This window comes from Gopherus evgoodei, chromosome 1 (genome assembly GCF_007399415.2).
Source record: "Gopherus evgoodei ecotype Sinaloan lineage chromosome 1, rGopEvg1_v1.p, whole genome shotgun sequence".
Lineage (NCBI taxonomy): Eukaryota > Metazoa > Chordata > Testudines > Testudinidae > Gopherus > Gopherus evgoodei.
In genome coordinates this window covers 32271479-32298473 of record NC_044322.1, presented here as the reverse complement: position 1 = coordinate 32298473, position 26995 = coordinate 32271479, and the positions used below count along the sequence as shown (strand labels likewise).

At 42.7% G+C, this 26995-nt stretch overlaps 1 protein-coding gene across 1 annotated transcript in view; it reads left to right on the top strand.

Moving 5' to 3' along the window:
* Positions 1-15868: 15868 nt before the first annotated feature.
* GUCY1A2 (guanylate cyclase 1 soluble subunit alpha 2) overlaps positions 15869-26995 on the top strand; it is a 285190-nt gene continuing 274063 nt past the window's right edge. Inside the window, exon 1 of the mRNA XM_030560712.1 lies at positions 15869-16111. Coding sequence (XP_030416572.1) covers positions 15869-16111 — 243 coding nt within the window. The remainder of the gene's footprint in view (positions 16112-26995) is intronic.

Sequence of the window (26995 nt, the reverse complement as noted above, 5' to 3'; positions counted from 1 at the left end):
TTTCCCGGAGGAAGGAATGACTGACGACATTTACCCAGAACCACCCGCGACAATGATTTTTGCCCCATCAGCCACTGGGCTTTCAACCCAGAATTCTAAGGGGCAGAGGAGACTGCGGGAACTATGGGATAGCTACGGAATAGCTACCCACAGTGCAACGCTCCAGAAATCGACGCTAGCCTCGGACCATGGATGCACACCGCTGAATTAATGTACTTAGTGTGGCCGCATGCACTTGACTTTATACAATCTGTTTTATAAAACTGGTTTATGTAAAATCGGAATAATCCCATAGTGTAGACGTACCCTGAGGTTCTGACTTTCAGCCAGATGATAGGGAGATCAATTTTTCCTCCCTCGCTTGAATCCTCATAATTTGCCTTATTGGGTGGCACTTTCCCCTCCACCCACACTGTCCCCCAAATTAAACCCAGGTAGATATCAAGCTGTTACTCTGGAATTTGGGCAAGACAAAAATAATTGTTTTTTTCCACACCTGCTATATGTTAAATCATTCCTGTCATCGACATCTTACCATTAATAACTGTGTATCTACCAAAATCCACTAGGAATTCAAGGTGTTTTGAACTACCCGAACAAAGTGTAATTCAGGGCATTTGAAAAATCCATAGTGGCATTCGTCAGTTGACGGACACCATGGATGCTTTCCCAGTACCTCAGATTCCTTCTGCTACATTTTGATCTCTACCCAATAAAAAAATTCATTTTTTAACGTTTCAGATGCCTTGCCTCTCATCATGTTGAGTCATATAAGGTAGCAAGCTGTCATCACTAGATGGGAAATGAGATGCTATCAAAAGAGAAAGCCATGTGAGAGAAATGAAAAGCAGTGTAATTTTGAAATTATATATCAAACATAAGTTTAGATAACAGCTATCCCATTTGTAACACAGATAGAAATCATGAATCTCTTAAGATTGGGCACTTTGTATTAAACACAGATTAGTTGTGCACAGTACCATATGTAACTCAAACTATAGATCATATAATCTGTGTTAGTACTTTAATTTGTTCTGGAAGCTAATTCTCATGTTTGTGATTTTTTTTCATCCAATACAGTTAAGTTTCAGTTGAATCCTACTGCAGCAGAAGTATTATGTAAGCAGGTGTTATGCCAAAAAACTTTTCTTGATTGGCAAAACAACAGTTTGTATTGATTTTTTTACTTCATTTGTGAACCAAACATTTGACCACACAATTCCACCTCCATAATAAGCTTTCAAGAGACTTTCTTTCGCTCTTAAAGGTGGATATTGTATAGCTGGTTTACTTACTGACTTTTTAAATTAATCCCAAGTGCTATATTTTGTTGTCTTAAAATGTGAACCCAATGGATCAGGCCTTTAGTGGTATTTCACTTTGAAAATCTTGCTCCTCTGCTTTATTAATCTACAAAGGCTAGTTTTCTGATAGCCCTACTCCTCATGTTAGTCAATGGTGTTGGTAGTCAGACTTTATATTTACGTTGTTACTAGCAGCCAAAATACTAACATAACAGTATGTGTCTTGCCTGTGGAATTACGTCTCCCATGAAAGATTTTTGAGGCTGACTCATTTTGGACCTTATACTGACAAGGCCTGAGAGCTATACATGGTGCTGTGCTCTCAACTCCAATTGGCTTTGAGGTTGCTTAGCTCCTTGCAAGATAGGGCCCATGGTGCTTTTAAATCCACCATGAAACTTCAACTGTTTGTTCGAAGCTTATTCACCTTACAGGCATTTGCTTTGTAATTGCTTGGAAATTGCTTTGTAAATCTTGCAGCGGAACGTGCTATGAAAGTGTAATAGTGATGTTATGGCAGACATATGGTGACCCACCCCCACATGATTCCCTCACAGCGACCCATCCTGTCACACCTTCTTGCATAAAAAGTGTTAATATGAAAGAAGACTTGAGAATTAAATAGCAGTTTTGTATAAAGCTAGGATTGGACTAATTTTTTCATAGAGGAGACTGACCTTTCAATGTCCCTCCGAGCCTTACATTTCCATCATTCTGTGATTCTATTCTGGGATCCAAAACCTCAATTCTAAAACTAAAACCATATCATTTTGTTTTCTACCTTGTTAATATGAACGGATATGTTTATTTAAGCACTCCCGGCATATAGCGAGCTAATGATCAGTTATTCCCATTGGTATTTACACTATCATTTGCATAATTATCCTCCTTCATGGAAAAGTGCAGACATTTTGCAGAGAATACAAGAAATTTTGGAAGAGTTAAACTATGACAGTGTGATTCAAATTAAAGCTACCAGTAGTGGCAATGTTGCAAGTTACAGAAGTGTTTGTATTTAAAATGTGTACTTCTTCTCCAAAACAAAAAATGACATAAACCAAACAGTTGAAAAAGAATTTCCATTAGTATTAAACAATAGCAATGCATATTATTAAGAAGTGAGGTGAAATGGAGATTCAGTTTTTGAGGGTTAAAGACACTCTGGAAGAAATGAGGAAGCACAAAGGTTGGAGAGCCCTCTGAATAGGGCCTAAGGGTTAAATAAGCTGATGATAAAACTTAAGTCCTAAAGTTTTATTGATAATGTAGGATGTTGCTCCATAATATAAAGAGCATTTTGTTTTTGTTTTGGGTTGATGTTGTTTTTTGCACAAGCAATGTTGAAACTGGTTTAGGCAGCTGAATAGATGGGATTCCTGAACCCTAACAAGCAATTGAAACCTTTTTATGGGGCAACAACTTTTTCATTTTTACTGAAAATCTAAGCAGAGCAAGGCTAGATTTAGCCTTTAAGGCACAGACTGCAAAAGATCCTGGGGCACAGTTATACTCCAGTTACATCATCATTATAATGTGTTATGTACAATTTATATAGATGGATCCCAAAGCACTTTACAAGCCCATTTAGAATCCACATTGGAATCACATCAACCAACACTAAAATGCAGCCACTTCTGGGGAGAAGAACAATAGATTTCTTCTAAAGCCTAGTCTACACTAGAAAATTCAGTCAGCATAACTACATTGCTCAGAAAAATCCACACTCCTAAACAGTGTAGTTAAACTGACCTAAGTTCCTATGAAGACAGTGCTAGGTCAATGGAATAATTCTTCCATTGACCTAACTACTACATCTCAGGGAAATGGATTACCTACAGCAACAGGACAATCCCTCCCATTGGCAAAGGTAGTGTCTACACTGAAGTGCACTAGTGGCACACTGTAGCACTTTAAGTGTAGACAAGCCCTAATACAAAAGTTCTCAAACTGTGGTCTGTGGACCACCAGTGGTCTGTGAGTTCCATTCAGGTTGTCTGCAGATAGTTTCCTCTAAGATGTGCACCTGGGCAGCTCACATGAGAGAATGAAGGGCTACCCACCCAATTAGTGGAGCTGCGCAGGCGTGGCTCCACTGATTAGGTGCCTGGACCCTGGAGAAGATGGACATGTAAGATGAGGTGGTGGCCTTGAGGGGAAAAGGGGGTAGGTTGGAGAGGGCAGTGGGATGAGAAGCATGGGTGGGGAAATTTGGGACATGCAGGGCTGCAACGACCAGAGAAAGAGGCAATTTTCCCTAGCTTCAGGGCTGTGGCTGCTGGGGAGAGATGGCCTCCTTCCCAGCCTCATCTCTGTGGCTGCTGTAGTGGGGGAGAGACCGCCCCCATCCTTCCCAGCCCCAGCTCGGGGGCTACCATGGTGGGGGAGAGAGGGCACATCCATTGCATTAGAAAAGTAGAACTACTGATATGAAAATATGACTTGTCTGCTTTTTTTTGTAGAATAAAAAAGGTTATTATATATAATATATATATTATACATATAGTGCTTTTATCTAAAGCACTTTACAATAGTTAGCTAACGGTACGAACAATATTTGGAAAGATGATTAAGGGTCCGCTGAGACCCTCAGCAATTTTCAAGTGGTCTGCGGAAAAGAAAGTTTGAGAACCACTGCTCTAATAGATTATCATTCTCTTTCATAGGCAAAGTATGGCCAGACTGCCGCTGTACCCCAATGTTCAATGAATAACTCCATGTATGCTTGTCAGGACAAAGATAGACACACTTTCAATCCGCTCTAGATACTATTACAGTGGCTTATTACTCTATACATTCGTACACATTTTGCTGTCTTTCACTGGAGCAATCTAGCAACACAATCTTTATTTCTTCTATATGTTCCAAGGAGTAAAGAATTGGAGACAACTCTGTCATCAGTCAGTGTATGCATTATGGAGTGCAAAAGCGTTTCCCAAGAAAAGATATCCACTCTTCATGTGTTGTGTGAGCTTCCTTGTAGACTTGTCTGGAGCTAGTATTCATTCAGTGATTTCTTATTGTAAGTAATGAAAAAGAAAAAGGTAGACTGTGTACATAAGATTCCTGTCTGGGTTAATATTTGACCTAAAAATCAGCAACAGAAATCTATTGGTCCATTTTAATGTGAGCAACATTGCTTCTGGATTTAGGAATTTAAAATTTGTAAACCACTGGTATAGAGCTCGAGTTTATTAATGGTAAAAATCCATCATTTATGGAAAAGACTTGCTTGATCAGTTAATACTAAAGAAGGCGCACCACCATAAAGACTTCGGTTAATTATTATATGCTGTGCTTCAAATGGTATTAAGTGGAATTTCTACAGTAAATAAGGGTGTTGAGATTTTTAAAAGTATAAATTAGCCAGTACTAAAAGAACTTATTCATAAAAGCAGCCAATCAGTTGTCAGAAAATCAATGAAAGAACAAACAGTGCATGCGTTATTTTTACAGTAATATAAAGTGTGCTAGGAGTTTTACAGAACAACTAGAAAGTCAGTGTCCCTATTCTGAAGAGCTGCAGTGCCCCGAGGCATGTGGGGGACACAACCCATCAAGACCACCAACTCTGATTTCCTTCATGAGACAAGACAGTTCAATAGTCATTTTAGAATCTTTAGAAGTCTTGGTTTGGTTTCCAAACCCCTGTGCAAGCATTGTCTATGACCAAAGATGTTCTCTTAAAACTGAAACGCAGGTTTTACAGCTTTTAATAGAGCTGCAGTGGGCCTAACTGTCTCTGTCAGTGTAAGAAATTCCTGGAGCTATTTCAGAAATTTTGAAAAAGATGTTTGAAACCAAAATGTCTAAAATGAGTTTGGACTCAGTTGTAGATGCCATTGTAGATTCTTTGGGCCAAGACTACCTTATGCCAGTGAAGATCCTGAAGAAGACTACTAGTGGCAGAAAGCCTGTCAGGGAGGGATAGGGGTGCAGTAGCAACACAAAGTGGTTGACCCCTCCCCACTCCAATACAAATAGAGGATAGAACTGACTGGGAAGATGACAAGTCCAAAGTGATTGAGGGATGTGGTGTTCAGAGCCTCCCCCTTAGCAGTTTCCATTTTCAGTGCTCTTATGGAGCTCCTGATGGGATTTTATAGGTACCTTGAGGTAGAAAAGACAATGTCAATGTTAGGGTAAATCCCCTAGTGCATAGAAGGAGTTAGCTACTGCATGAGGGTTTAATTTATCGACTTGACATCTGGGTCAGTAAATCTCATAGATTCATAGACTTTAGGGTCAGAAGGGACCAATATGATCATCTAGTCTGACCTCCTGCACAAAGCAGGCCACAGAACCCTAGCCATCCACTTCTATAACAAACCCCTAACTTATGTCCGAGTTATTGAAGTCTTCAAATTGTGGTTTGAAGACCTCAAGCTGCAGAGAATCCACCAGCAAGTGACCCAGGCCCCACGCTGCAGAGGAAGGCGAAAAACCTCCAGGGCCTCTACCAATCTGCCCTGTAGGAAAATTCCTTCCCGACCCCAAATATGGCGATCAGCTGAACCCTGAGCATGTGGGCAAGACTCACCAGCCAGCACTCAGGAAAGAATTCTCTGCAGTAACTCTGATCCCATCCCATCGCACATCCCATCACCGACCACTGGGCATACTTATCTGCTGGTAATCAAAGATCAATTGCCAAAATTAAGCTATCCCATCATACCATCCCTTCCATAAACTTATCAAGCTTAGTCTTAAAGCCAGATATGTCTTTTGCCCCCACTACTCCCCTTGGAAGGCTGTTCCAGAACTTCACTCCTCTAATGGTTAGAAACCTTTGTCTAATTTCAAGTCTAAACTTCCTAGTGTCCAGTTTATACCCATTCATTCTTGTGTCTACATTGGTACTAAGCTTAAATAATTCCTCTCTCTCCCTAATATTAATCCCTCTGATATATTTATAAAGAACAAGCATATCCCCCCTCAGCCTTCTTTAGGCTAGACTAAACAAGCCAAGCTTTTTGAGTCTCCTTTCATATGACAAGTTTTCCATTCCTCGGATCATCCTGGTAGCCCGTCTCTGAACCTGTTCCAGTTTGAATTCATCCTTCTTAAACATGGGAGACCAGAACTGCACACAGTATTCCGGGTGAGGTCTCACCGGTGCCTTATATAACGGTACTAACACCTCCTTATCTTTGCTGGAAATACCTCGCCTGATGCATCCTAAAACCGCATTAGTTTTTTTAACTGCCATATCACATTGGCGGCTCATAGTCATCCTGCGATCAATCAATACTCCAAGGTCCTTCTTCTCCTCTGTTGCTTCCAACTGATGTGTCCCCAATGTATGTCTAAAATTCTTATTATTAATCCATAAGTGCATGACCTTGCACTTTTCACTATCAAATTTCATCCTATTACTATTACTCCAGTTTACAAAGTCATCCAGATCTTCCTGTATGATATCCCGGTCCTTCTCCATGTTAGCAATACCCCCCAGCTTTGTGTCATCCACAAACTTTATTAGCACATTCCCGCTTTTTCTGCCAATGTCAGTAATAAAAAGGTTAAATAAGATTGGTCCCAAAACTGATCCTTGAGGAACTCCACTAGTAACCTCCTTCCAGCCTGACAGTTCACCCTTCAGTACGACCCCTTGTAGTCTCCCCTTTAACCAGTTCCTTATGCACCTTTCAGTTTTCATATTGATCCCCATCTTTTCCAATTTGACTAATAATTCACCATGCGGAATCGTGTCAAATGCCTTACTGAAATCGAGGTAAATTAGGTCTACTGCATTTTTTGTCTAAATAATCTGTCACCTCCTCAAAGAAGGAGATCAGGTTGGTTTGGCACGATCTACCTTTAGTAAAACCATGTTGTAATTTGTCCCAATTACCATTGACCTCAATGTCCTTAACTACTTTCTCCTTCAAATTTTTTTCCAAGACCTTACATACTACAGATGTCAAACTAACAGGCCTATAGTTACTCGGATAACTTTTTTCCCCTTTCTTAAAGATAAGAACTATGTTAGCAATTCTCCAGTCGTACGGTACAACCCCTGAGTTTACCAATTCATTAAAAATTCTTGCCAATGGGCTTGCAATTTCATGCGTCAGTTCCTTTAATATTCTTGGATGAAGATTGTCTGGGCCCTCCGATTTTGTCCCTCTGTGTAAGGAAGAAGAAAACAAGCATTTGCTTTATAGGCTTTCAGTGCTTCATTTTTTCATTTACATGTTATAGTTTGCCAAGTCTGAATGTTTAGTCAGCTGTGTGCTCTTCCTAGGCTATTAGTTGAGTCAGGATTTTATTAAAAAGACAATTTCCCCTGGATTTGCAGTCTCAGATTCGACCTACCACCTCAATGTCACAATACTGTAACCTGGGCATTCTTACCATACCCATTCCTTCAACAGCAACTGCACCAGATTTGTGTAATAAAGGTGACATTAATATAATGCTTTTTCCACTGCATTAATGGTTTTCTGCTTTTATCTGTCATTGGGAAGCCATTATGGTACACAAAATAGAATTATTTTATATATCCGCCTAATGAAACCTATGCCAGCCAGTCTGATTTTCAGATGGCTGACTGAACAATTAGTGATTCTGTGGTTGATTTGCTGTGTGACATTGGTCAAGTGACTTTACCTGACTGTGCTTCCCTTTCCTTATCTGTAAAATGAGGATAATACTTACCTTTGTGACATGTTTTGAGAGCCATGGCTTAAAGGCATTTTATAAGTACAAAGGTCCAGATTCTGCCACCTTTACTTACATTGAGTAGTACCTTATTCCACAGATAAAATCAGTGGGACTATTTGCAGAATAAGATATTATACAATGGGAGTAAGTGTGGTAGAACCTGGTCTTACCTAGCTACTATGAATAGTAAATTCAGCCAGTCGGAATCCCATGTACATTTTTAGATAAACTTATTTCTGATAGGTTGAAGCACAAAGTAGATCTGTTCTCCAGTCCAACTGGAGTTCAAGTCAATATTGATAAGTGCCCCAAATCCTTCAGTCTTTACTTGGTAGTTTTTGTGGCAAAACTCCCCATTGGAAGCATGAAAAAAAGCGAAGGATTTGGTCCAATGTGACAAATTAATTAATTTACACGACTGAAATGGAATAATGGTCTGCTGCTTTATAAATACTTTGGTAAAACTCAGATGTTTATTTTCGAAGTACGATATGCTGATTCTGTGACAATCATCTCTTCTATTACAGGAAAATTAACTACCTGTAGGTTCAGAGTTTTGATTTTGTAATAAAAGGATTTAAAAAATCTAATATGAATATAGCTTATTGAGTGTATTTCAAATTAAACAGTTTAAATTAAACTTTTCTCTGCAATATTGTGACTATGATTGTGCTAGTGAATGTGGACCAGACAGGAAAACTGATTAGAAACAAAGTGAAATGGGGCCATCTATTTTAATTGTCCAAGGCCAGGGTGAAATGGAAAACAACAAAAACAAAAACCCTGAACTGCCAAAATGGTGAGAAATACATTTAATTATTTTAGAATTCTAAGATATTGTTGATAACAGATATTGTATAACAACCCAGCCAAAACATGATTTTTGTGTTGTCTTACTTCAATACTATCTCCTAACTGTGCATTTTGGTGAACCAAACCAAAATTGGAAGTTAACAGATTTTTGTATTTTATTGGGCAGCAGAATATGAAAAACAATAACTAAAGAAAACTTTCTAAAATAATTTTTCTGTAAAATATCTGGCATAAGCAAATTGTACTATGATGTAGCGTGTTAGAAAAGTTCCACTGGCACTTATTTGAAGCGCCCTACATTATTCACTACTGGCTTCACTGTTCATCAGTAATATCCCTACCCCAAACTCATGCTGATAAGACCTCTGTACAACATCAACATGTAATCTCTATATTCTGTAGCTGTCTGTCAAGGACTCTGTGCTGTATTTTTTTGAAGAAAGATATTCAACTTTTAGATGCAGCATCTATCGTTGGTATTTGGGTCTTGCCAGTTTATAGTGAAGTCAAGTGAAGTAAAAGGAGGGCAAATGATTGAGCAAAGGTTGAGTGGCTTGTTGGCTTTACCTCAGTGGACTCCAGGATCTTAGTAGCCCCTGATCTTCTCTTTCTAATTCCTAGATTATACCATCTTTTGATGACATTTACTACTGTAACAGGTAGTCCCTCCATCTACTTCAATCTATTTTATAGGCATTGTGAATTCCAAAACAGAGTTTATCATGCACTAGACAGATCACTGACATATTTCTGGCTGGGACAAACAGTTGTTGATCCTACTAATACTAATTTCACAGTCTTTGTTCTTGCAGAATAGAAGCCAGTGTTGCAATACTAACTTTTGGCTCGCTGCTGTTTTCTCAGTGTGCTATATCAGCTGGAACAATAGCAGCCTTGAAGTCCTTATCACATTTTTTATTCTGCATGCTGAACTTCAGTTTGCACAATATCTAAATTCTCAAGGAAAGCATTCATGTTTTACATTCTTAAAATGAGGAATTTTTGTGCATAAGTAGATCCAGTGGTAGCAGTGTTGACCTTAAGGATAGGAGTTAAACCAGTCTTTCTCTTCCTAGCTTACCTGTACTCAATGTCAAACATAAAAGGATCAAAGCCATGAATATGTTTTTTTAATACTCTAAAGTGTTCACAGGGAGCCATAGGAAGTTTGGTGATAATATGTGTTGGGGAATGGTGCTTTGGACTTTACCCTTATAGAGAAAGGGAAAATGGCCATTTACAATTGTCATAAGTATTGTGTATCTTACAGATAAGTAAGTTTTTAATATTGTTTTTTTCTCCCCAGTTCTGAATAACATGTAAAGATCCCCACCAGCAAGGTAATGTGTACCTTAGATCATACACATTAACAAAGCATTGCACATGTAATAAGGTACCTGATGACACCTAAATATGATTTTATTTAGCTGTAGTAATGGCCTTATTTACAAATATATTTAGAACCTCAGAGCTAAATACTGCAGTTCTTAGTTATAACTACCTTTGGAAGATTTGCCTCACTTAGGACTGTGGGATTTGGCACATAAAAAGGAAAGGAAGGGGCTCAAGACAAGCCTTAGGCATCAATGAAAGATGTAGACCTCTGAATATCACTTGTTCCTGGCTTTGGATTACCCCTCAAAACAAAGAAAACCTTCCAACCCAGTTAAAAGTGCCTGATACTATTTTGTTGAGTCACCTCAATTCCAGTGGGGGTTAAGGGTAGTCCACATGTTATAGGATTAGGCCCTAAAGTCTCTATTTGTGTTGGTATAGTGGCTTAGCACTGGCTCTTCTGTGGAAGAATGACAAGCAATAGCTGCTATCTCCTGGATGTTCTTTGGTTTTAGGATACAAAGGAATAGCTGTGATTCACTGGGGAGTTAGAACCAGAGCATGTACTGCAAGGGAAGGACATGAAGGCTCAGAGAAGCTCAAGTGTTAAACTACAGAATTTTCAGTCCTTTTATCAAAGCAACTGCAGCTCCTGTTCTGCAGTAGCTGAAGGCATAACAAAGATTGTGCAAAGAAAGCCTGTCCCTAGCCTAAGCATCATGTTTACTAAAAGAGAAGAAATCAGTGCAGGCCATTTGGTTATTCCCAATGCCTTTTATCATTTCAAGCCTCAGCAGACCCAAATCAAAGAATTTGGGGGTCCTGTGCACTATGGAAATTCCCCCCCATCTTCCATAAACTAGAGCTCTGCCCCACCAGCCTAACCACCAACATCTGGCCCTCCAACACTCCCCACTCACCCCAGCACCTGAAAACAACTCACCCCCAGCCTCTCCCCCACCACCCCAGGACCCTCCTGGTCACTCCCTTTTACGCCCGCCCCCACCCTAGATCAGTGATCATCCTGGGCTAGGGTGGCTCCTTCCAATCTCAGCTATCCAGATGTGCTTGCTCCCATCATCTGCCCCTCATACACAGGCCCATGATGCTCAAGTTTGGCCTGGCTACACTCATGACAAAGGGCGGCCAGACATAAGAACCTAAAAACCGCCATACTGGGTCACACCAATGTTCCATCTAGTCCAGTATCCTCTCTTTGACAGTGGCCAGTGCCAGATGCTTTAGAAGGAATGAACAGAACTGGGCAATTCTGAGTGATTCATCCCCAGTCATCTACTCCCAGCTTCTGGAAGTTGGAGGTTTAGGGACACCCAGAGCATAGAGTTGCATCCCTGATCATCTTGGCGAATAGAATTGATGGACCTATCCACGATGCACTCCTTTAATTCTTTTTTGAACCCAGTGATACTTTTGGCCTTCACAGCACCCTGTGGCAATGAGCTCCACAGGTTGACTTTGTATTTTGTGAAGAAGTACTTTCTTTTGTTTTGTTCTAAACCAGCTCCCTATTAGTTTATCAGGTGACACCTAGTTCTTGTATTATGTGAAGGGGTAAATAACACTTCCTTATTCACTTTCGGCATACTATTGTGATTATATAGACCTCCTGCAGTGGTCTTGAGGACTGCTAGGGCAGTGGTTCAAGGGGTGGTGGCCCCTAGCTCATGGTGCTGCTGGCCCCAGGGTCCCCCCAGAGCAGCGGCCTCCCTGGGCACCTTGAGCAGTGCCCCCCACAGCATCCCCCAGACCTTTCCAGCAGCTCCACTGAGGGCTCCCCAGAATATCAGCTCCCCCAGGAATCCCCCAGAGCAGCAGGGGCCCCCATCTAAGATTCAGGGGTATTTATAGTACAAATCATAGACAGGTCACCAGGCTGTGAATTTTTGTTTGTCTGTGACCTGCCCATTACTTTTATTAAAAGCATGACTAAATCATAGTCTTAGCTATTGGCCATTGACCCTGCCAGAGGTGGTAGATGCTCATGGAGAATTATCTGTCCGCCGAGGACTCAGCTTCACTGCCACAGAAGTCAGGCATTTGTGGAAGTAATGCTCAGATCCCTAGCAGAGGCTAGGCTAAAAGGGAAGATTGAGAAATGCTAAATGGACTGACCCTGCAAGAAGTAGCTCTGACCAAAGGGAGGAACCTGATCATTGGGGCAGGATGAAGGGGAGGCCAAGACTCCTGAACAGAGGAATATGCCTTACCTGGAAGACCACTACTCTGGAAGTGAGCCAGCTCAAAGTGACTAGTGTTAGTACTTTGAAAGTGGACAAGAAGGGCATTTCAGGTGAGAGTGTCCCTTTATGGACTGCATCTATGGACAGGCATGGACAACAGGCCTCAGAGCCCAGAAATGGGGCCTGGCCAAGCTGCTACTATCAGTATGCGTCAACAGCACCCAAGGGATGGGCCTAGTGGATTCCAGATGCAGCCAGACTATTGTCCAGACAAGTCTGGTGGAGTTTTCAGATACGGTGGTGGCTCCTATCTACCTCCAATGCATTCACAGTGATGCACCTACCCAGTGGCCAAGGTATGATTAGAAGTGGAGGGCCACACTGAAATGTGCTGAGCTGGCCTTGCAACCACCCTTGCCTACCCTATAATATCGGGTTGAGACTGAAGGTGATTGGGGAGATCCTAAAGCAGCAGAGCAGCAACCATCCGCACGGAAACTAACCCCGTTAGTGAGGGGGCTCATGGGCTCAGAGGAGACAGAATATCTGGGTGAAGGCCTCTCACACCAGACAAGGACACCAGATCAATGCCACACTAGCCAGGGGCTTTAGATGAGGTAAGCCACAACTGGCTATCAGAAAACAGATTTTGCTTCCCTTCATGTGTTATATTTAAATGGAACTTAAGTTTGACTATTCCTCACTAATTCCTACCTGTACTTTACCAACTTCTTTCCTATCCTCTTTACTAGTATATAGAGTTCCCTTTTTAATATATTTATCCCTAAGAGATCTCTCTGCCCAAACTGTGTGCTCCTCCACAGCTATTGACTTTCCCCCAGCTCTTAGTTTTAAAAATCCCCTACACCCTTTTTAACTGTACATGCCAGCAGTCTGGTTCCATTTTGGTTTAGGTGGTGCTCCTCCTTCCTGTATAGGTTCCTCCTTTCCCAAAAGAGTCCCCGATTCCTAATAAACCTAAAACCCTCTTCCCTGCATTATCATCTCATCTATGCATTGAGACCCTGCAGTTCTGCCTGTCTTCCTGGTTCTGCAGATGGAACTGGAAGCATTTCAGAGAAAGCTAACATGGAGGTCCTGGACTTCAATTTCTTACCTAGCAGTCTAAATTTGGCCTCCAGGACTTCTCGCCTACCTTTCCCTATGTCATTGGTACTTATATGTACCACAGCACTGGATCTTCTCCAGTACTACACATAAGTTTGTCTAGATGACTCATGAGATCTGCAACCTTCACATCTGGCAGACAATTTACCATGTGGTTCTCCTTATCACAAACCCAACTATCTAGATTTCTAATAATTGAACCCCTCACTATTATTTCCCAGCTCTTCTTAGTAACTGGGGTTCCTGTCTCAGAAGGAGTACCCTCAATGCAAGAGGATGCCATGACACCATCTGGAAGGAGGTTCCCAACTATGGGATTGTTTCCTTCTGCTCCAGCTAGATATCCTCCTTCCCTGATTGATGTTAAAGCAGCAAAGAATCCTGTGGCACCTTATAGACTACCAGACATTTTGGAACATGAGCTTTCCTGGGTGAATATCCACTTCCTCAGATGCATCTGACGAAGTGGGTATTCACCCAGGAAAGCTCATGCTCCAAAATGTCTGGTAGTCTATAAGGTGCCACAGGATTCTTTGCTGCTTTTACAGATCCAGACTAACACGGCTACCCCTCTGATAATTGATGTTAGTGGATGTGATGCTAGTACAAAAGTGGAATAATGAACTGTTGTACTGAATAAAGTTAATGACAACGTACTGTTTTGTTTAAAAGTTTTTACATAATTCTTAGCTTTTTGAGTGACATTCAGAAAGTTCTTATTTTGGGAGAAAACACTTAGCAAGATAAGTAACAGAAGTCTGCTTCTTTAGCAGTTAGTTGCAGAGCTGAAAACATCTTACTGTCAAGAAACGGAGCTGTCCAGTACTGACTCGGGGAAAAAATGTATTTGAAAAATAAACAAACACCTGTAGCTAGAGTTTCCAAGAAAGGCAAAATAAGAAAAATGGAGAAACTGATGGACCCAACAGCTGGATGTGTGATTTAAACTAAACTAATTTTTGCAGCCTCCAGTAAGTCTTTCCTCTGAAATGTACTCAATTTGTTTATTACAACATGTAAACTATTTCCTGCTATGGCCGCGGAAGGCACTTGCTTTCAATATATCTTTATGATAAATATGTGGCATATCTATACATTATATATTAGCATTTAACCACTTTAAATCAAAGCGATGAAACACCATCCGGCAAGGCAGGTGACCAGACAACGAGAGGAAGAGATGCTCTAATTCATTAGCATTGCCCTACTCACACCAAGCACAATGCACGTGGGGCCTGATTCTTCGCTGTCATTCTCAACGTAAACCATGGATAAAATCACTGCACTCCCTGCAGTAACAGCACTGTAGAAGTTTGGCCCTTCTGGGATACCCAGCGGGTCAGTGGGGAAACAATTGCCCCCAGCTCTATATTCCCCAGCTCTTTCTCTCTTTGGTACATTTGTTCATACCACATAGTTAAGCATTAAAGACCATAATGTCAGAAAGTGGGATCCAGCATCGCGTCTGCAGTTTGTGCTCCTGCCAGCCAGGGGCAATTCCTTCTCCACTGGGCAGAAGGGAGCCCCGGCATGGCTTAGCCTCCTGTGAAGGGCAAGAGGGGAGGACGAGTCTGAAACTTTAGGGGACAGACGGGCCACCTCAGGACACCCAGCCAGATGCAGGGCGCCTCAGCCCGTCCTCATTCAGAACCGGGCCCAGCCCACGGGAATAGGATGTGTGTGTATGGGAGGGATGCAGCCCAGGGCACTATCTGGATGGGGGAGTTGAGAGACCAGGGCATTGTTCGCACAGGGAGGGGAGTCCGACCCATGCGCTGGGGCCGTGTAATGGGCTCCGGGGGCCACAGGCTGAGCAGGGCGAGTTCCGCACGGCTGGGCACTGCAGGCAGGCCACGGGGGAAGGTGCAAGTCCCAGCCCCGGCTGCACCTGCCCAGGAGCGCGAGGGCTGGCAGCCGAGGCCATCGCATGCACCGGGGGACAGAAGACTCCGGCCATCGGACGCACCGGCGTGGGGGAGGGGACTGACAGCCCGCGGGGGGGGGGCGCCGGTTCTCTCCAGGGGGTGCCCGGGGGAAGTCCCGGGAAAGTGCCCTTGCGGCTCCCGGGCTGCGGCGACAGGCGAGGCGAAGCCTCCCAACCCCACGTGGTTCCGGCGGGCGGGGGCGCGGGAGGGAGGCAGGAGCCGAGCGAAGCGGCGGCGGCGGCAGCGGCGGCATCTGCTTTAAAACCGCCCAGCCAGGCGGAGCGCGCGGCACCCTCTGGCCAGGGCGCGGGAGGCGCTGAGCCGGGGCCAGGCTGCAGCCCGGACCCGCTCCCTCCACCCGCAGGCACCTGGGCTGGGCCATGAACTTCCAGCCATGAGCCGCCCCGCGGGTCCCCCTCCCCGCAGCCCGGCCGAGCCCCGCCGCAGCCCCGGCGCGCTGCCCCTGCCCATCTGATGCTCGCGCGGCGCCCGCAGCAGCATGGCCCGCCGGAAGATCTCCTCCGAGTCCTTCAGCTCGCTGGGCTCGGACTATCTGGAGACCAGCCCGGAGGAGGAGGGCGAATGTCCCCTGTCCAGGCTCTGCTGGAACGGCAGCCGCAGCCCGCCCGGCCCGCAGGACCCGCTCGCCGCCGCCGCCGCCGCCGCCAGGAGGGCTCCGCGCAGGAGACGGGTCAACCTGGACTCGCTCGGGGAGAGCATCAGCCGCCTGACGGCTCCCACAGTACGTAGCCCGGGCGGGGGCTCCCCCAGCAGATCTCTTGCCTGCCGCTTGGTTGGGGACGTCAGGACTCCGGGCCCCACGTCCCCCCTTCCCCGAATCCTTCCCTGCCTGGACTCCTGTCTCCCCCCCACAGCCCTCAGCCAGAATTGACCCCTGTTTCCCTTCCCCCCGTGCCCGGACCCTTATATCCTCCCTGCATCCGCATCCTGCCCCTATAGCGCCCCCCTTGCTCATGTCCCACTCCCTAGAATCTACTTCTATAGCCCCCTTTCTGCCTGGCCCCCTATATCCTCCCCGCATCCTCCTCCATATGCCCCTGTAATCCTATCCATGTACCCCCCTGTTCCTGGACCCCTCTGCCCTTCCTCATGTCCTCGCTGCCCCGAGCGACCTCCGTCTCTTCCTCTATATCCCTCCAGTGCCCCTGCGTGGGAACCTAAATCTCCCTGCAGGTCTCCCCAACACCCTCACCCTCCCGGGCACTGCACTAGCCTCACTGCCCGGACCGCCTGGTCTCTCTCCGCTAGCCTGCCTGAGTCCCCGAGCCCGCTGGGCTGTGAGCGCGGGTGCTCGGGGGCTGCAGCACCCGCTCTTGTGCAGCCCTGATGGGTTTCCTGCAGCCGTGCTCAGGGTGAGCTGAGATGCTTTATCCCCAGCCCCTTTTGTGCATGCGACCCCCTGCTTTCTGCTGCTTCTAGAGCCACTTGCAGAGCCCTTCTGCCTTCTGGGCAGGGGGTCTGCAGGATGGGGGTCAGGGACCCAGCAGTTGCTCACTCTCTCCTCTTGCCTGTATTTCAGTTGTAGATCGTGTCTAGCCCACTTCTTGTCAGACCTTTTGAGCACCCTCTGATGCAGTTCTGGGGCAGCAGCCCAATACAGATACTTCTGGGAGGGGGGAAATTCCAGTCCCCCCTTCCCTCTTGCAGGTACCCAGGTCTTCCTCACCCCGGGTGTCTGCCCTCTCCTTTACTCACACAGTGCATGAGCCGGTGTTGCTAGGAGTGGAGTCCTTGGAGGACCCCTCTGTGCTCTGCCCTGCAGAACAGACTTCCCTTGCAACAGGTCACAACACCTTTGGCCTGGGTGCTCCACTGTCTGGAGGGAGGGGCAGCCAGGCCAAATTTCAGTGGCACTGCAACCACCTGCACCAGATCGCAATGCCACTCTCTCGAATGGGGTCCAGCCAGGTGAAATTTCACTGGTGCAACCACACAGCTGGTGCCCTGCTCTGGACCACTCGAGCAACAGTTGTTATGATTTAGGAGCATCCCTACATTTAGTAGGGGACCACTGCTTAAAAGTGGTTGGGTCATGGCCCCCGTAGCTCGGTGGCCTATGGAACTTTTAAGTAAGTGCAAAAACCTTTTTTTGGGGGTGTGTCACATTCCCTCCAAAATTGGTGCCATTGGGGGCATCTCATTTAAATAGGGACTGTGCAGTAAGTAAAATGCCCAGCGCTCCAGGAGCTGCTGCTGGGAATCTTGTTTGCTAAGAGGAGAATGAGGAGTTATTAATCTGTGCAAACCACTCAGTATAGATCATTTAAAATGGGTTGTTGCTTATATTCCTTTTCATGCCTTTTCTAGTAAGGGGAGGGATATAGAAAATCAACCCAGCTGCAGCTGTTTTACTAGTCATAAAAATAAGGCATTTCCCAAGTAGCATGAACAGAGATTGGGAAAGATTCATTGTCTTTGAACTATTACGTAGTATAAATAGCAATCAAATATAGAATCATAATTAAAATTCCATACTATCTGTGTTTACTGGTACATAATAAACTGTTTTTAAATTAAAAAAAACCTGAACTTGTTTTTGGTATAAGCAACAACTTAATTATTTTGATTAAAATTAATATTTACTTTTGTTGGTAAATGTTTAACTTCCTTCCAGTTATTTTAGCTCATAGAGATTTTCATATTACTTAGCATAATTGCAGTGCACCCTTGTCATGGACTCATAGACTCTAGAACTGGAAGGAACCTCGAGAGGTCATCGAGTCCAGTCCTCTGCCCTCATGGCAGGATGTTTTAGTCCATTTATTTTAAGTAACTTAAACCAGATTTAAAGAACTCCTATTAGAAATCAAGTGTTTGTAACTGGGCTGGGAGATATAAATACCCTCAGCTATCCTATTAGAAATCAAGTGTTTGTAACTGGGCTGGGAGATATAAATACCCTCAGCTATCCTATTAGTTATGTTTGTAATTTCAACTTGAATTCCCTTCCTGCAAAAAGCCTGTTCAAAATAGTAAACATACAGTATTTTTAAAAGAAATTATTTAAAAAATGAATAATTATGATTAATAATTGTAACTAACTGTTGATGATGTATTATAGTTTTCTAAAACATTCCTACTTCACGCTAAATGTACATAGTGCTTGCTGTACAGATTTTTTCCTGTCTCGAATAGATGTGAACTCCTTTCATATGTAGGTTTTTTTCCTTATTGAACAGGGTAAAAAGTTTTGAGTGACAGATTTGCCTACAGTTCTAGCATTCATTGAAATGGGTGCAGTTTGAAGACCTCAGTCTCTTAAAAATGGTTTGTTGATGATTACTTGACTAATCATGTTTACATCTGAGAATGAAGGAAGAATGTTAAAATACTGTTACTGTTAACATTAATTTAGAATTTGGATAGAACCTGCTATATAAAATTCTATTGGTTTGGAAGACTGTAAAATTAGTGACACAAACGTTTCCAACGTTAAGTTGTTATATGTAAAATATTTTTTCTTCCATATAAGATGTGTATGTTGAGCTCCATAATCATATATATGAGGATCAGAACATTTCCATCTGCAGTTGAATATTTGGTTCTTAGAGACATAAATGACTCTAACGTATTAAGGTATCAGTTTCTAGTTTTAACAACTAGTATGTTCATCTATAATCAGATAATATCTGCTGAATAATGTGGCAATCACTAAGTGTTCTTGTATTCTGTTATGCAGCATTGGAAATTATCTACCCGTCTAATATTCTGTTACTGAGGCACTGAGTTAGTTGCTTTGCTTGTGATGTACAGTACTCCTTTTTGTTCATTTTGACTTGGATTGGGTAGATGGAAGGAGACCAGTTGTTTAACAAGGAAAGTTTAGTGGATTACATAGTTAACAGTTTTGCAGTTTCAGTGTGGAGTTTTCTCTTACATTGATTTTTCGCTCCCGGGGGGGGAGGGAAATCTGATCCTGTAATGCTGAAATTAATAGAAGACATCCCAAGTGGCCTATCTTGCATTATTATAAAATAATTAAATTATTTAATATAATAGTAATGCAGGTGGTATAACTAGAGCAAGTTTTACCCAATATTTAAAATATTCTAAGGTAGCTCAGTATAGTATTTTTAGATCTAGTATTACTATTGCTGATAACTTCAGCATTTGTATTTTCACAGCTTCGACTGTTACCTTCTGTAGTGGGATACTGTAAAAGACAGCTACTGTTTTGCAGTTTAATTTTAGTTAATCATAGCATTAGTTTGAAGAGTAAACACAGAAACATAGAATCTAGAGTTGAGGAAGACCTGTTAAATAATTTTGTCCACCTTTCTGCCATTACAGGTTTATTCATTCATGATTGTGTAGGTTGTGTCCAATCTAGTTTTAATGTCCTAAGCAATCCGTCTTCCACTGGTTTCCGTAGGAGATAGTCCAATAGCTCTTACTGCTGGATTTTTTTTACCTAAAATTTCCCTTTCTTAATTTTATCCAAGCTTGTTAGTACCAGATATATGGTGCCTGATTCTGATTTCAGTTACACTGTGGAAATCAGGAGTAACTCCACAAAGTTAATAAAGTCACACTGGCACAAATGCAATGTAAGTGACAGGAGAATCAGGCCCAATCTCTTCTAGAAATGATTGGTCCAAGATATTCTGATTTTAATTTATTTTTTTTTGTTGAAAGTCTTTTCAGTGATAACACAACAGCACAACTACAGATGTAGTGCTGTGTTCAGCAGAGTACCGGTCTTACAGTCCGTTTAGTCACTCATGTTTAATACTTTGCACCCAGTTTTCTTCTCTCATACACTGATGTAAATCAGGAGTATTTATACGGAAGTTAATTGAGTTACACTGATATAAAACGTGAGAGGAGGGCAATGTCAATTTAATTCAAGCAGTTAAATCTGAAGGATCACATATATTGGGGAACAACTGGGTGTCTTCATTTCCAGAGTGAATTCCGCAGCACTTTCCTCCCCTATATTAAATGCTTTCAAAGTTGAAAGGCACCACAGATCTTTCAATGTTTGCATTTAGCCATAGTGTTATGCTCAACATGTTAGTGTCAAGATGGCAAGGGTTCAGACGCAGAGTAGTATCTATTTTGTAGTTTTCACTGATGGAGAAAAATAATATTTGTGTGTAATGCTGTGGCATGCAGAGGGATCTCTGTGGTGATGTTGTTTCAATCAGGAGGTAGCAGAGGCTACAAAGAATTGATCTGTGAAGGCAAGAATTGAGCATGAGAGCTGAGTGCAAGGGAACATCCAAGGGGCAGAGGAGCAGACTGAGAAGGAGCATCCAAGGGGCAAAGGTGCTGAATGAGAGAGAGCATCCAGGGTAAAGAGAGAGAATCTATTGTAGCTTGGAGTGAAAAAGCTGTGATATGAAGAGCACTAGAATAAAAGACAAGATGAAAGCATAACAAACTATTATGCCCCTCCGAAACAATGCAGTTTTTGGCTCTTGCCAACTCTTGTTAGACAGGGTGAGTAGAAAAGTACTTAATTGCCGAAGGAAAACGGAATGCAACTGGAAAGAAATGCATTCATGAACGACATGAGCTATTTTGTGCTAAGATATGCAGAAAATTGGCTACTGAATTTTGTATCACTTGTAATCTGTCAGATGTTGCTGTCTAGTTGAAGGCTGCCATTGCATAAATATCACTTTCCGCAGAAGGTGGAAAGATTTATTTTTTAAACTTACAGTATTTTCAGTGTCTAATTCTGGAGTTTTTCTTCCAAAGAACTGAAAAGAAACAGTTTCTTGCACTTTCAGATCACCTGATTGAGCTCGCCTCTAAAATACCTGTTTAAAATGTTCCCTTTTGAGGATTCTGTCTGGATCAGGGTATTAGAAAACCTTTAGGGGCATGATTCTCATTCATCCTACAGCCACTTTATGCTGCTTTTTTTTCATATAAAGGGGCCTTGAAGTGACTGTAAATGTAATTTACTCCTTCTTTAAGGATTCTATACCCTGCCAGAATCATGTAAAGTGACTTTGATGTAAATGAAAGTAGGGCCCTTGTGGCTCCAGGTCCTAAAGATGTCTTTGTGCCATGTATTGGTGCACGCTGTTGAAAAGTATGGTGCTCTGAAAACCAAGTGTTCAGAGTTAGCTTATCATGGGCCCAATTCTTTTAATTGAAGCAATTGAGAGGAATATTGGGCCCCACTTGCACAGAGAAGTTTCTGCATAGTTTGGAGAAAAGTACGCAGTGCTAAGCAACGTGAGCAGATCTCTATATCCTCCCTGATCTGAGAGCTTGTGAGCAGGGGGGAAAGTGGAGTGTGCAGAGGGGGCAGAACATCCAGATGGCATGAGAGAGAAGTGGTCAGGCCTAACCTGCCCAAGCTAACAGTGTGCACATGGAACACTGTTATCATTTCAAGATACTCCTGTTGCCACCTTGGAGTACTGCTTTACAAGCGTACAGAAGAGCTGACCATAGGGAATGTGATAATAGAGGCTATTATGACACCCAGCCAGAGACACAGCTGAAAGAAGCAGGCACTGCAGTTGTGTTGAGAAGTTGAGTGTGAAAGAATGTTTCCTGGGAACCACACTCAGCTGCTTGACATAAAAAGCCCTGGGCACAGTGTTTGCTGGCCATTCACTCTGCAGAGTCTGCTCCCTTTGACATATTACATATCACTGAATGATTCCTAACAAGGCAGCATGTTCATCAGCCCTTGACCTGTCTTAGCTCTGCTCTCTTGCAACCCTCATCCATGTCCCTGCAAAGCTGTAGGCAACTTTTGTTAACTCTAATGGGGGTTATGCACCTAAGTGTCACGTTCATGGACAGAAGAGACCCACTCCCTTTATAGTTATCCATTTGAACTGAAATCAGTGAGGTGGTTCTTTAAGTGTCCAGAAATTTGAAAAACAGGTTTGGAAAAGGAAGAAATTCATTCAGGGCCTGATTCAACTGTCCTTGAAATCAGTAGGAGCCTTTCTCATTGGACTGGTCCGTATTTTCTAAGTTGGCAAAAAATTCCTGAAATCCAGCACATAAGTTGATTTGCACACTTTTCCAACAGGACCTAGTTTGTGAGAAATTAACCGAACCTACGAACGGCCATACTGGGTCAGACTAGTGGTCCATCTAGCCCAGTATCTTGTCTTCTGACAGTGGCCAGTGCCAAGTGCTTCAAAGGGAATGAACAGAACTGGATAAGCATTGAGTAATCTATCCCCTGTCATCTACTTCCAGCTTCTGGCAGGCAGAGGCTGAGGGACACCCAGAGCATGGCACTGCATCCATGACAATCGTGGCTAATAGCCAGTGATGGCCCTATCCTCCATGAAACTGGCATAATCACATGTAAATCTCTCTCAAATTTAAATTCTATTCCTATTATGCTGCCATATTTATTGCTATGCCTCTTTTAAAAGATGAATTTTGACATTGGGTGATGACATAAATTATGATTAATTATAACTAGAAATGATAATCTGTGTTCTTCACTTTCAGCATAGAGTTTTCTGCCTTGGAAGGGCTCTGATAAAGGGCAGTGGTACTCTTGTTCTCTCAGATAAGGGTTTTATAGTATAGAAAATACAATTTATTATTCCACAGGACACTTTTCACATTTGCAGCAGTTTTCACATTTGCTCCAGTTTAATCTTGACTGATAATAGAGCCAATGTAGGCTGAAAATAGAATTAGAATTAAAATAAGAAGAAAATAATTTGTCACTGATTTGCAAGTAAAATACAGTATGCCCACCTAAGGGACATGGACTCGCTTTCCTACAGGTGTGTAGAGTAACTCCTATTAGTTCATTGGAAATTAGACATGCATCTAGAGGAGGCTATGCCCTCAAGCATTTAACTGACATTTTTGGAAAGAAAATCATAGCATTACATAAAACTAAATCTTCTAAAATTTCTGTTTGCTTTTGGTGTCTGAATGGCTTAAGTAACATATTTCCTTCCTGACATATATACTGTACATGGATTTGCAATCAAGCCTGATAAATATTAAAAAAATTAGGACTCTTCCTTTGTTTAATGGCCTGATCCAAAGCCCATTGAATTCAGGAGGCATTTTTTCCCATTGTTTTCAGTAAGCTTTGAATCCAGCTCTAGATTTACTATTAAATAACCTGATTTCAGAATTGTCTTTTTCTATACAATCCCCATTTCCAACAATATGCAGCAAGGACTCTCCTTTAAATTAGTATATAAACTCTTATTTATGAGTCACAAAATCACTAAAAATTAGATGAGGAATAAATGTAAAATGTATCTTCTTTGTTTATTCCTCAATGATCTTGAATTGTTAGCTGGATTTTAACCTAGACTTGCAGGAGCAAAGCACAAAGCTCACCACGTGACCTAAAGGAATAATTTCTGTAGATAGAACCAATAGCAGGCTGTAGCCACTAGAAGGAAAAATTACACATTTATTACACCCCGTACTGTAGATCCTAATGATTCAGTATTAACCCATCAGAATATCATTATGGATCAAATTTCATAGTTGCTGAGAAGAGATTTCTGCCTGACTCACTGGATGGAGAATGTACATGTCTTAAATAATAGGTAAATTCAAACAATGTTTTTGTCACAATTGCTACCAACTTGTCTACTTGACTCGGGCATCATGTGGCGGGTTTGGTTGATCTCTGCAGCAGAAGCAGCCATCTATTAGGGATAATTGTTTAAAGGAAAAAGTCTTATAACTGTCAATAAAACTCAGGGAGATCACTGGTGTCACTTCCAGTTAGAACACTTAAAGTCAGGAGTACACACTGTTTTGAAGAAGTAAGTGATTGTGGCAGACTAACGGTTAATTTTCTTAAACTTAATAATATCATACCTTTTTATATAGTACCTTTCAATTTAAAAGATCCAAAATCACTTTTTACATACTGTCATTTCTGGGGTGGAAGGCCAGTATCCAGGCTGACAACCAGCTCACAGTATGTTGCGCAGCAATGGAAGTATTAACTTAAAACAGCCTGTCACACCCTTACTAATATGAAAATCACCATGGGAAAATCTTGGGGGTTTAACATCTCATGCAAAGAATATTCATCCACTATATAAAACTCATTATCTGCCTCTGAGGATATCCTTTACTCCTCAGAGGCAGATAATGAGTTTTATACAGTGGATGAAGATTCTTTGCATGAGATGTTAAACCCCCAAGATTTTCCCATGGTGATTTTCATATTAGTAAGGGTGTGCCAGGCTGTTTTAAGTTAATACTTCCATTGCTGCGCAACATACTGTGACCTGGTTGTCTGGTTGTTGATTACCCTTGCAGCAATTTGAACCTTTGGTTCCAATATTGCAAACATAATCCTTAGACCAGTTATATTAATAGCTACTGTATGGTGCACAAGCAAGAAGAATGTCCCATGACTTTGTTTGGGATAAAAAATACAGTTTCATGAAATTCTGAAATAAGCCTGATTATCCTCCTAAAGTTTTCATATATGCAAACTGAAATCCTGAATATTTTGTAACCTCTGAAGCAGAGAATAGGGGGAGGACAGATTCTCATCTCCAGAGTGCTGTGACTTAATTTGAGGATTCAGACAAAAATAAGGCCTTGCCTGTACAGGGGATTTCAGCCATGGGTGACCAAACACCAGGATAGCTGCACCAGTGCAGTCCCCTAGTGTAGACAGGTAAAACTGCAATAAATGGTTTGCACTGGTTCAGCTCTTCTCAATGTCAAGTTGCACTGCAGAAAATCACAGATTATAAAATAGAAGGGACCATTATAGTCATCTAGTTTGAGCTTATGCATAAATGTATAGCAGTCTTGCCTGTCTACCCTTGAGATATGCCACAATAGCTGTAACTAAAGTAGGGCAAATTCCCTCATAGTTGAGGCCTATGTTATTTTCCAGTGTGGTTGCTTGAGAGCAGAGCTATGTTACTTCACAATGACACAATGTCAATAAGGTCTTTGTGGATCTTACAATGTTTGCAGAGAATAAAACCCCCACCCCAGTCTTAATTGTAAGTGCTGTTAAACTATGCTTTGAATAAAATAAGTCATTCTCGTTAATAATGGTTAAAATTCTTTCTACAGGTATCTGCTTGCAAACTACAAAACTAGCTTTCACAGTTAAGGAAAAAAAATGAGGTGCAGTTTATCTGTAGCCCTCAAAGGCATAAGTTACTCTGTAGCATAGCATATAAAACTAAAATCATTTCCAGTCTGAAAATTTTGGTATACATTATGTTCTTAATATAAGAAAGTCATGGGATGTGGGGGAAGGGGAATGGACACTAAATCCCTTAATTTCTAACCTGTTACTTTAAAAGATGAACAGTTAGAATTACAAATAGATTATGTATTATATCTTCACTTGGAGAATGTGTTCCTTCCGTGGCACAGAAGAGAATCTCTTTTTCCAACCCATATGTGGCTGAAATTCAAAGAGGAGTAAAGGGATTCCTCCCTGCATGTATTATAATATACAGCACCCTGGGATAGTTATCCTTCATTGTGAGGTTAGACTAGATGATATAGTAGGCAGTTTCCATTCTGAAGGCCTGTGGTTCTTCTAGTTGAAAGGCAGCTGGATGCATGCAAATTAATATTTATTTTTTCCATATTTTTTTTTCAAAGAGCTCACACTATTAGAGCCAAGGTAAAGTATTTGTGCATTCCAAAGATTTTGTTACATATTAAATAAAAATAGTTTTTCTTTACTCTGTGTGTGTGTGTGTGTGTGTGTGTGTGTGTGTGTGTGTGTGTGCGCGCGCGCGCGCATGCGCTCACAGCAGTTTACACATAGACTACACAACGGGACAGTGTGGGCTGAAAGAATGAGAATGGGGTAGATATCAGCTAGCTCTGAGTGCTAATCCTGGCTCTGCTACTGACTCTCTGCATGATGCTTATTTTACCTCCCTGTAAACAGGAGTGGCGCCAGGGTTTCTGACGCCCTAGGCGGACGGCCATTTCGCCACCCCCCGCGGGTCTGGTGGACCTACCGCAGTCATGCCAGCGGACGGTCCGCTGCTGGAAAGGCTCCAGTGGAGCTGCCGCAGTGATGCCGGTGGGCGGTCCGGTGGTCTAAAGGCTCCGGTGGACCTGCCGCAGGCATGACTGCGGTAGGTCCGCCGAAATGACTGCGGCAGCTCCACCGGAGCCTTTCCAACAGCGGACCGTCCGCTGGCATGACTGCGGTAGGTCCACCGGACCCGTGTGCCACCCCCCCGGCAAAATAGCACCCCCCAAAAATTCTGGTGCCCTAGGCCATTGCCTAGGTTGCCTAAATGGTAGCGCCGGCCCTGCCTGTAAATTCCCCTATCCTGGCCCTCCAGCCAGCCTCCTTGTAGGGAACCGTGGAAGACTGTGTTACGGCCTAGCTAGGGTAGTTCCGCTTTCTCGGCGGCCGGTCACTGTAGGACACGGCACGCCAGTTATAACCTGCTTTGAACTGGTTAGAAGCAGTTTGCATGGCTTTTAGCCAAAGGGCATACACTTCCTGTGGAAAGCCCCTATTTGCTTCTGTATGAGCTGTGTTTGTGTTTTGTATATATAACTGCATGATCCTGATCCCGCCTTTGGACTCCAAACCAGGCCGAGCTTCGGTGCGCTGGGTTCCCCACCTCCATGACAGCAATGCCAGGAGTCCCTGTTGCGGGTGTGTCACTTTACCTTCATTAAA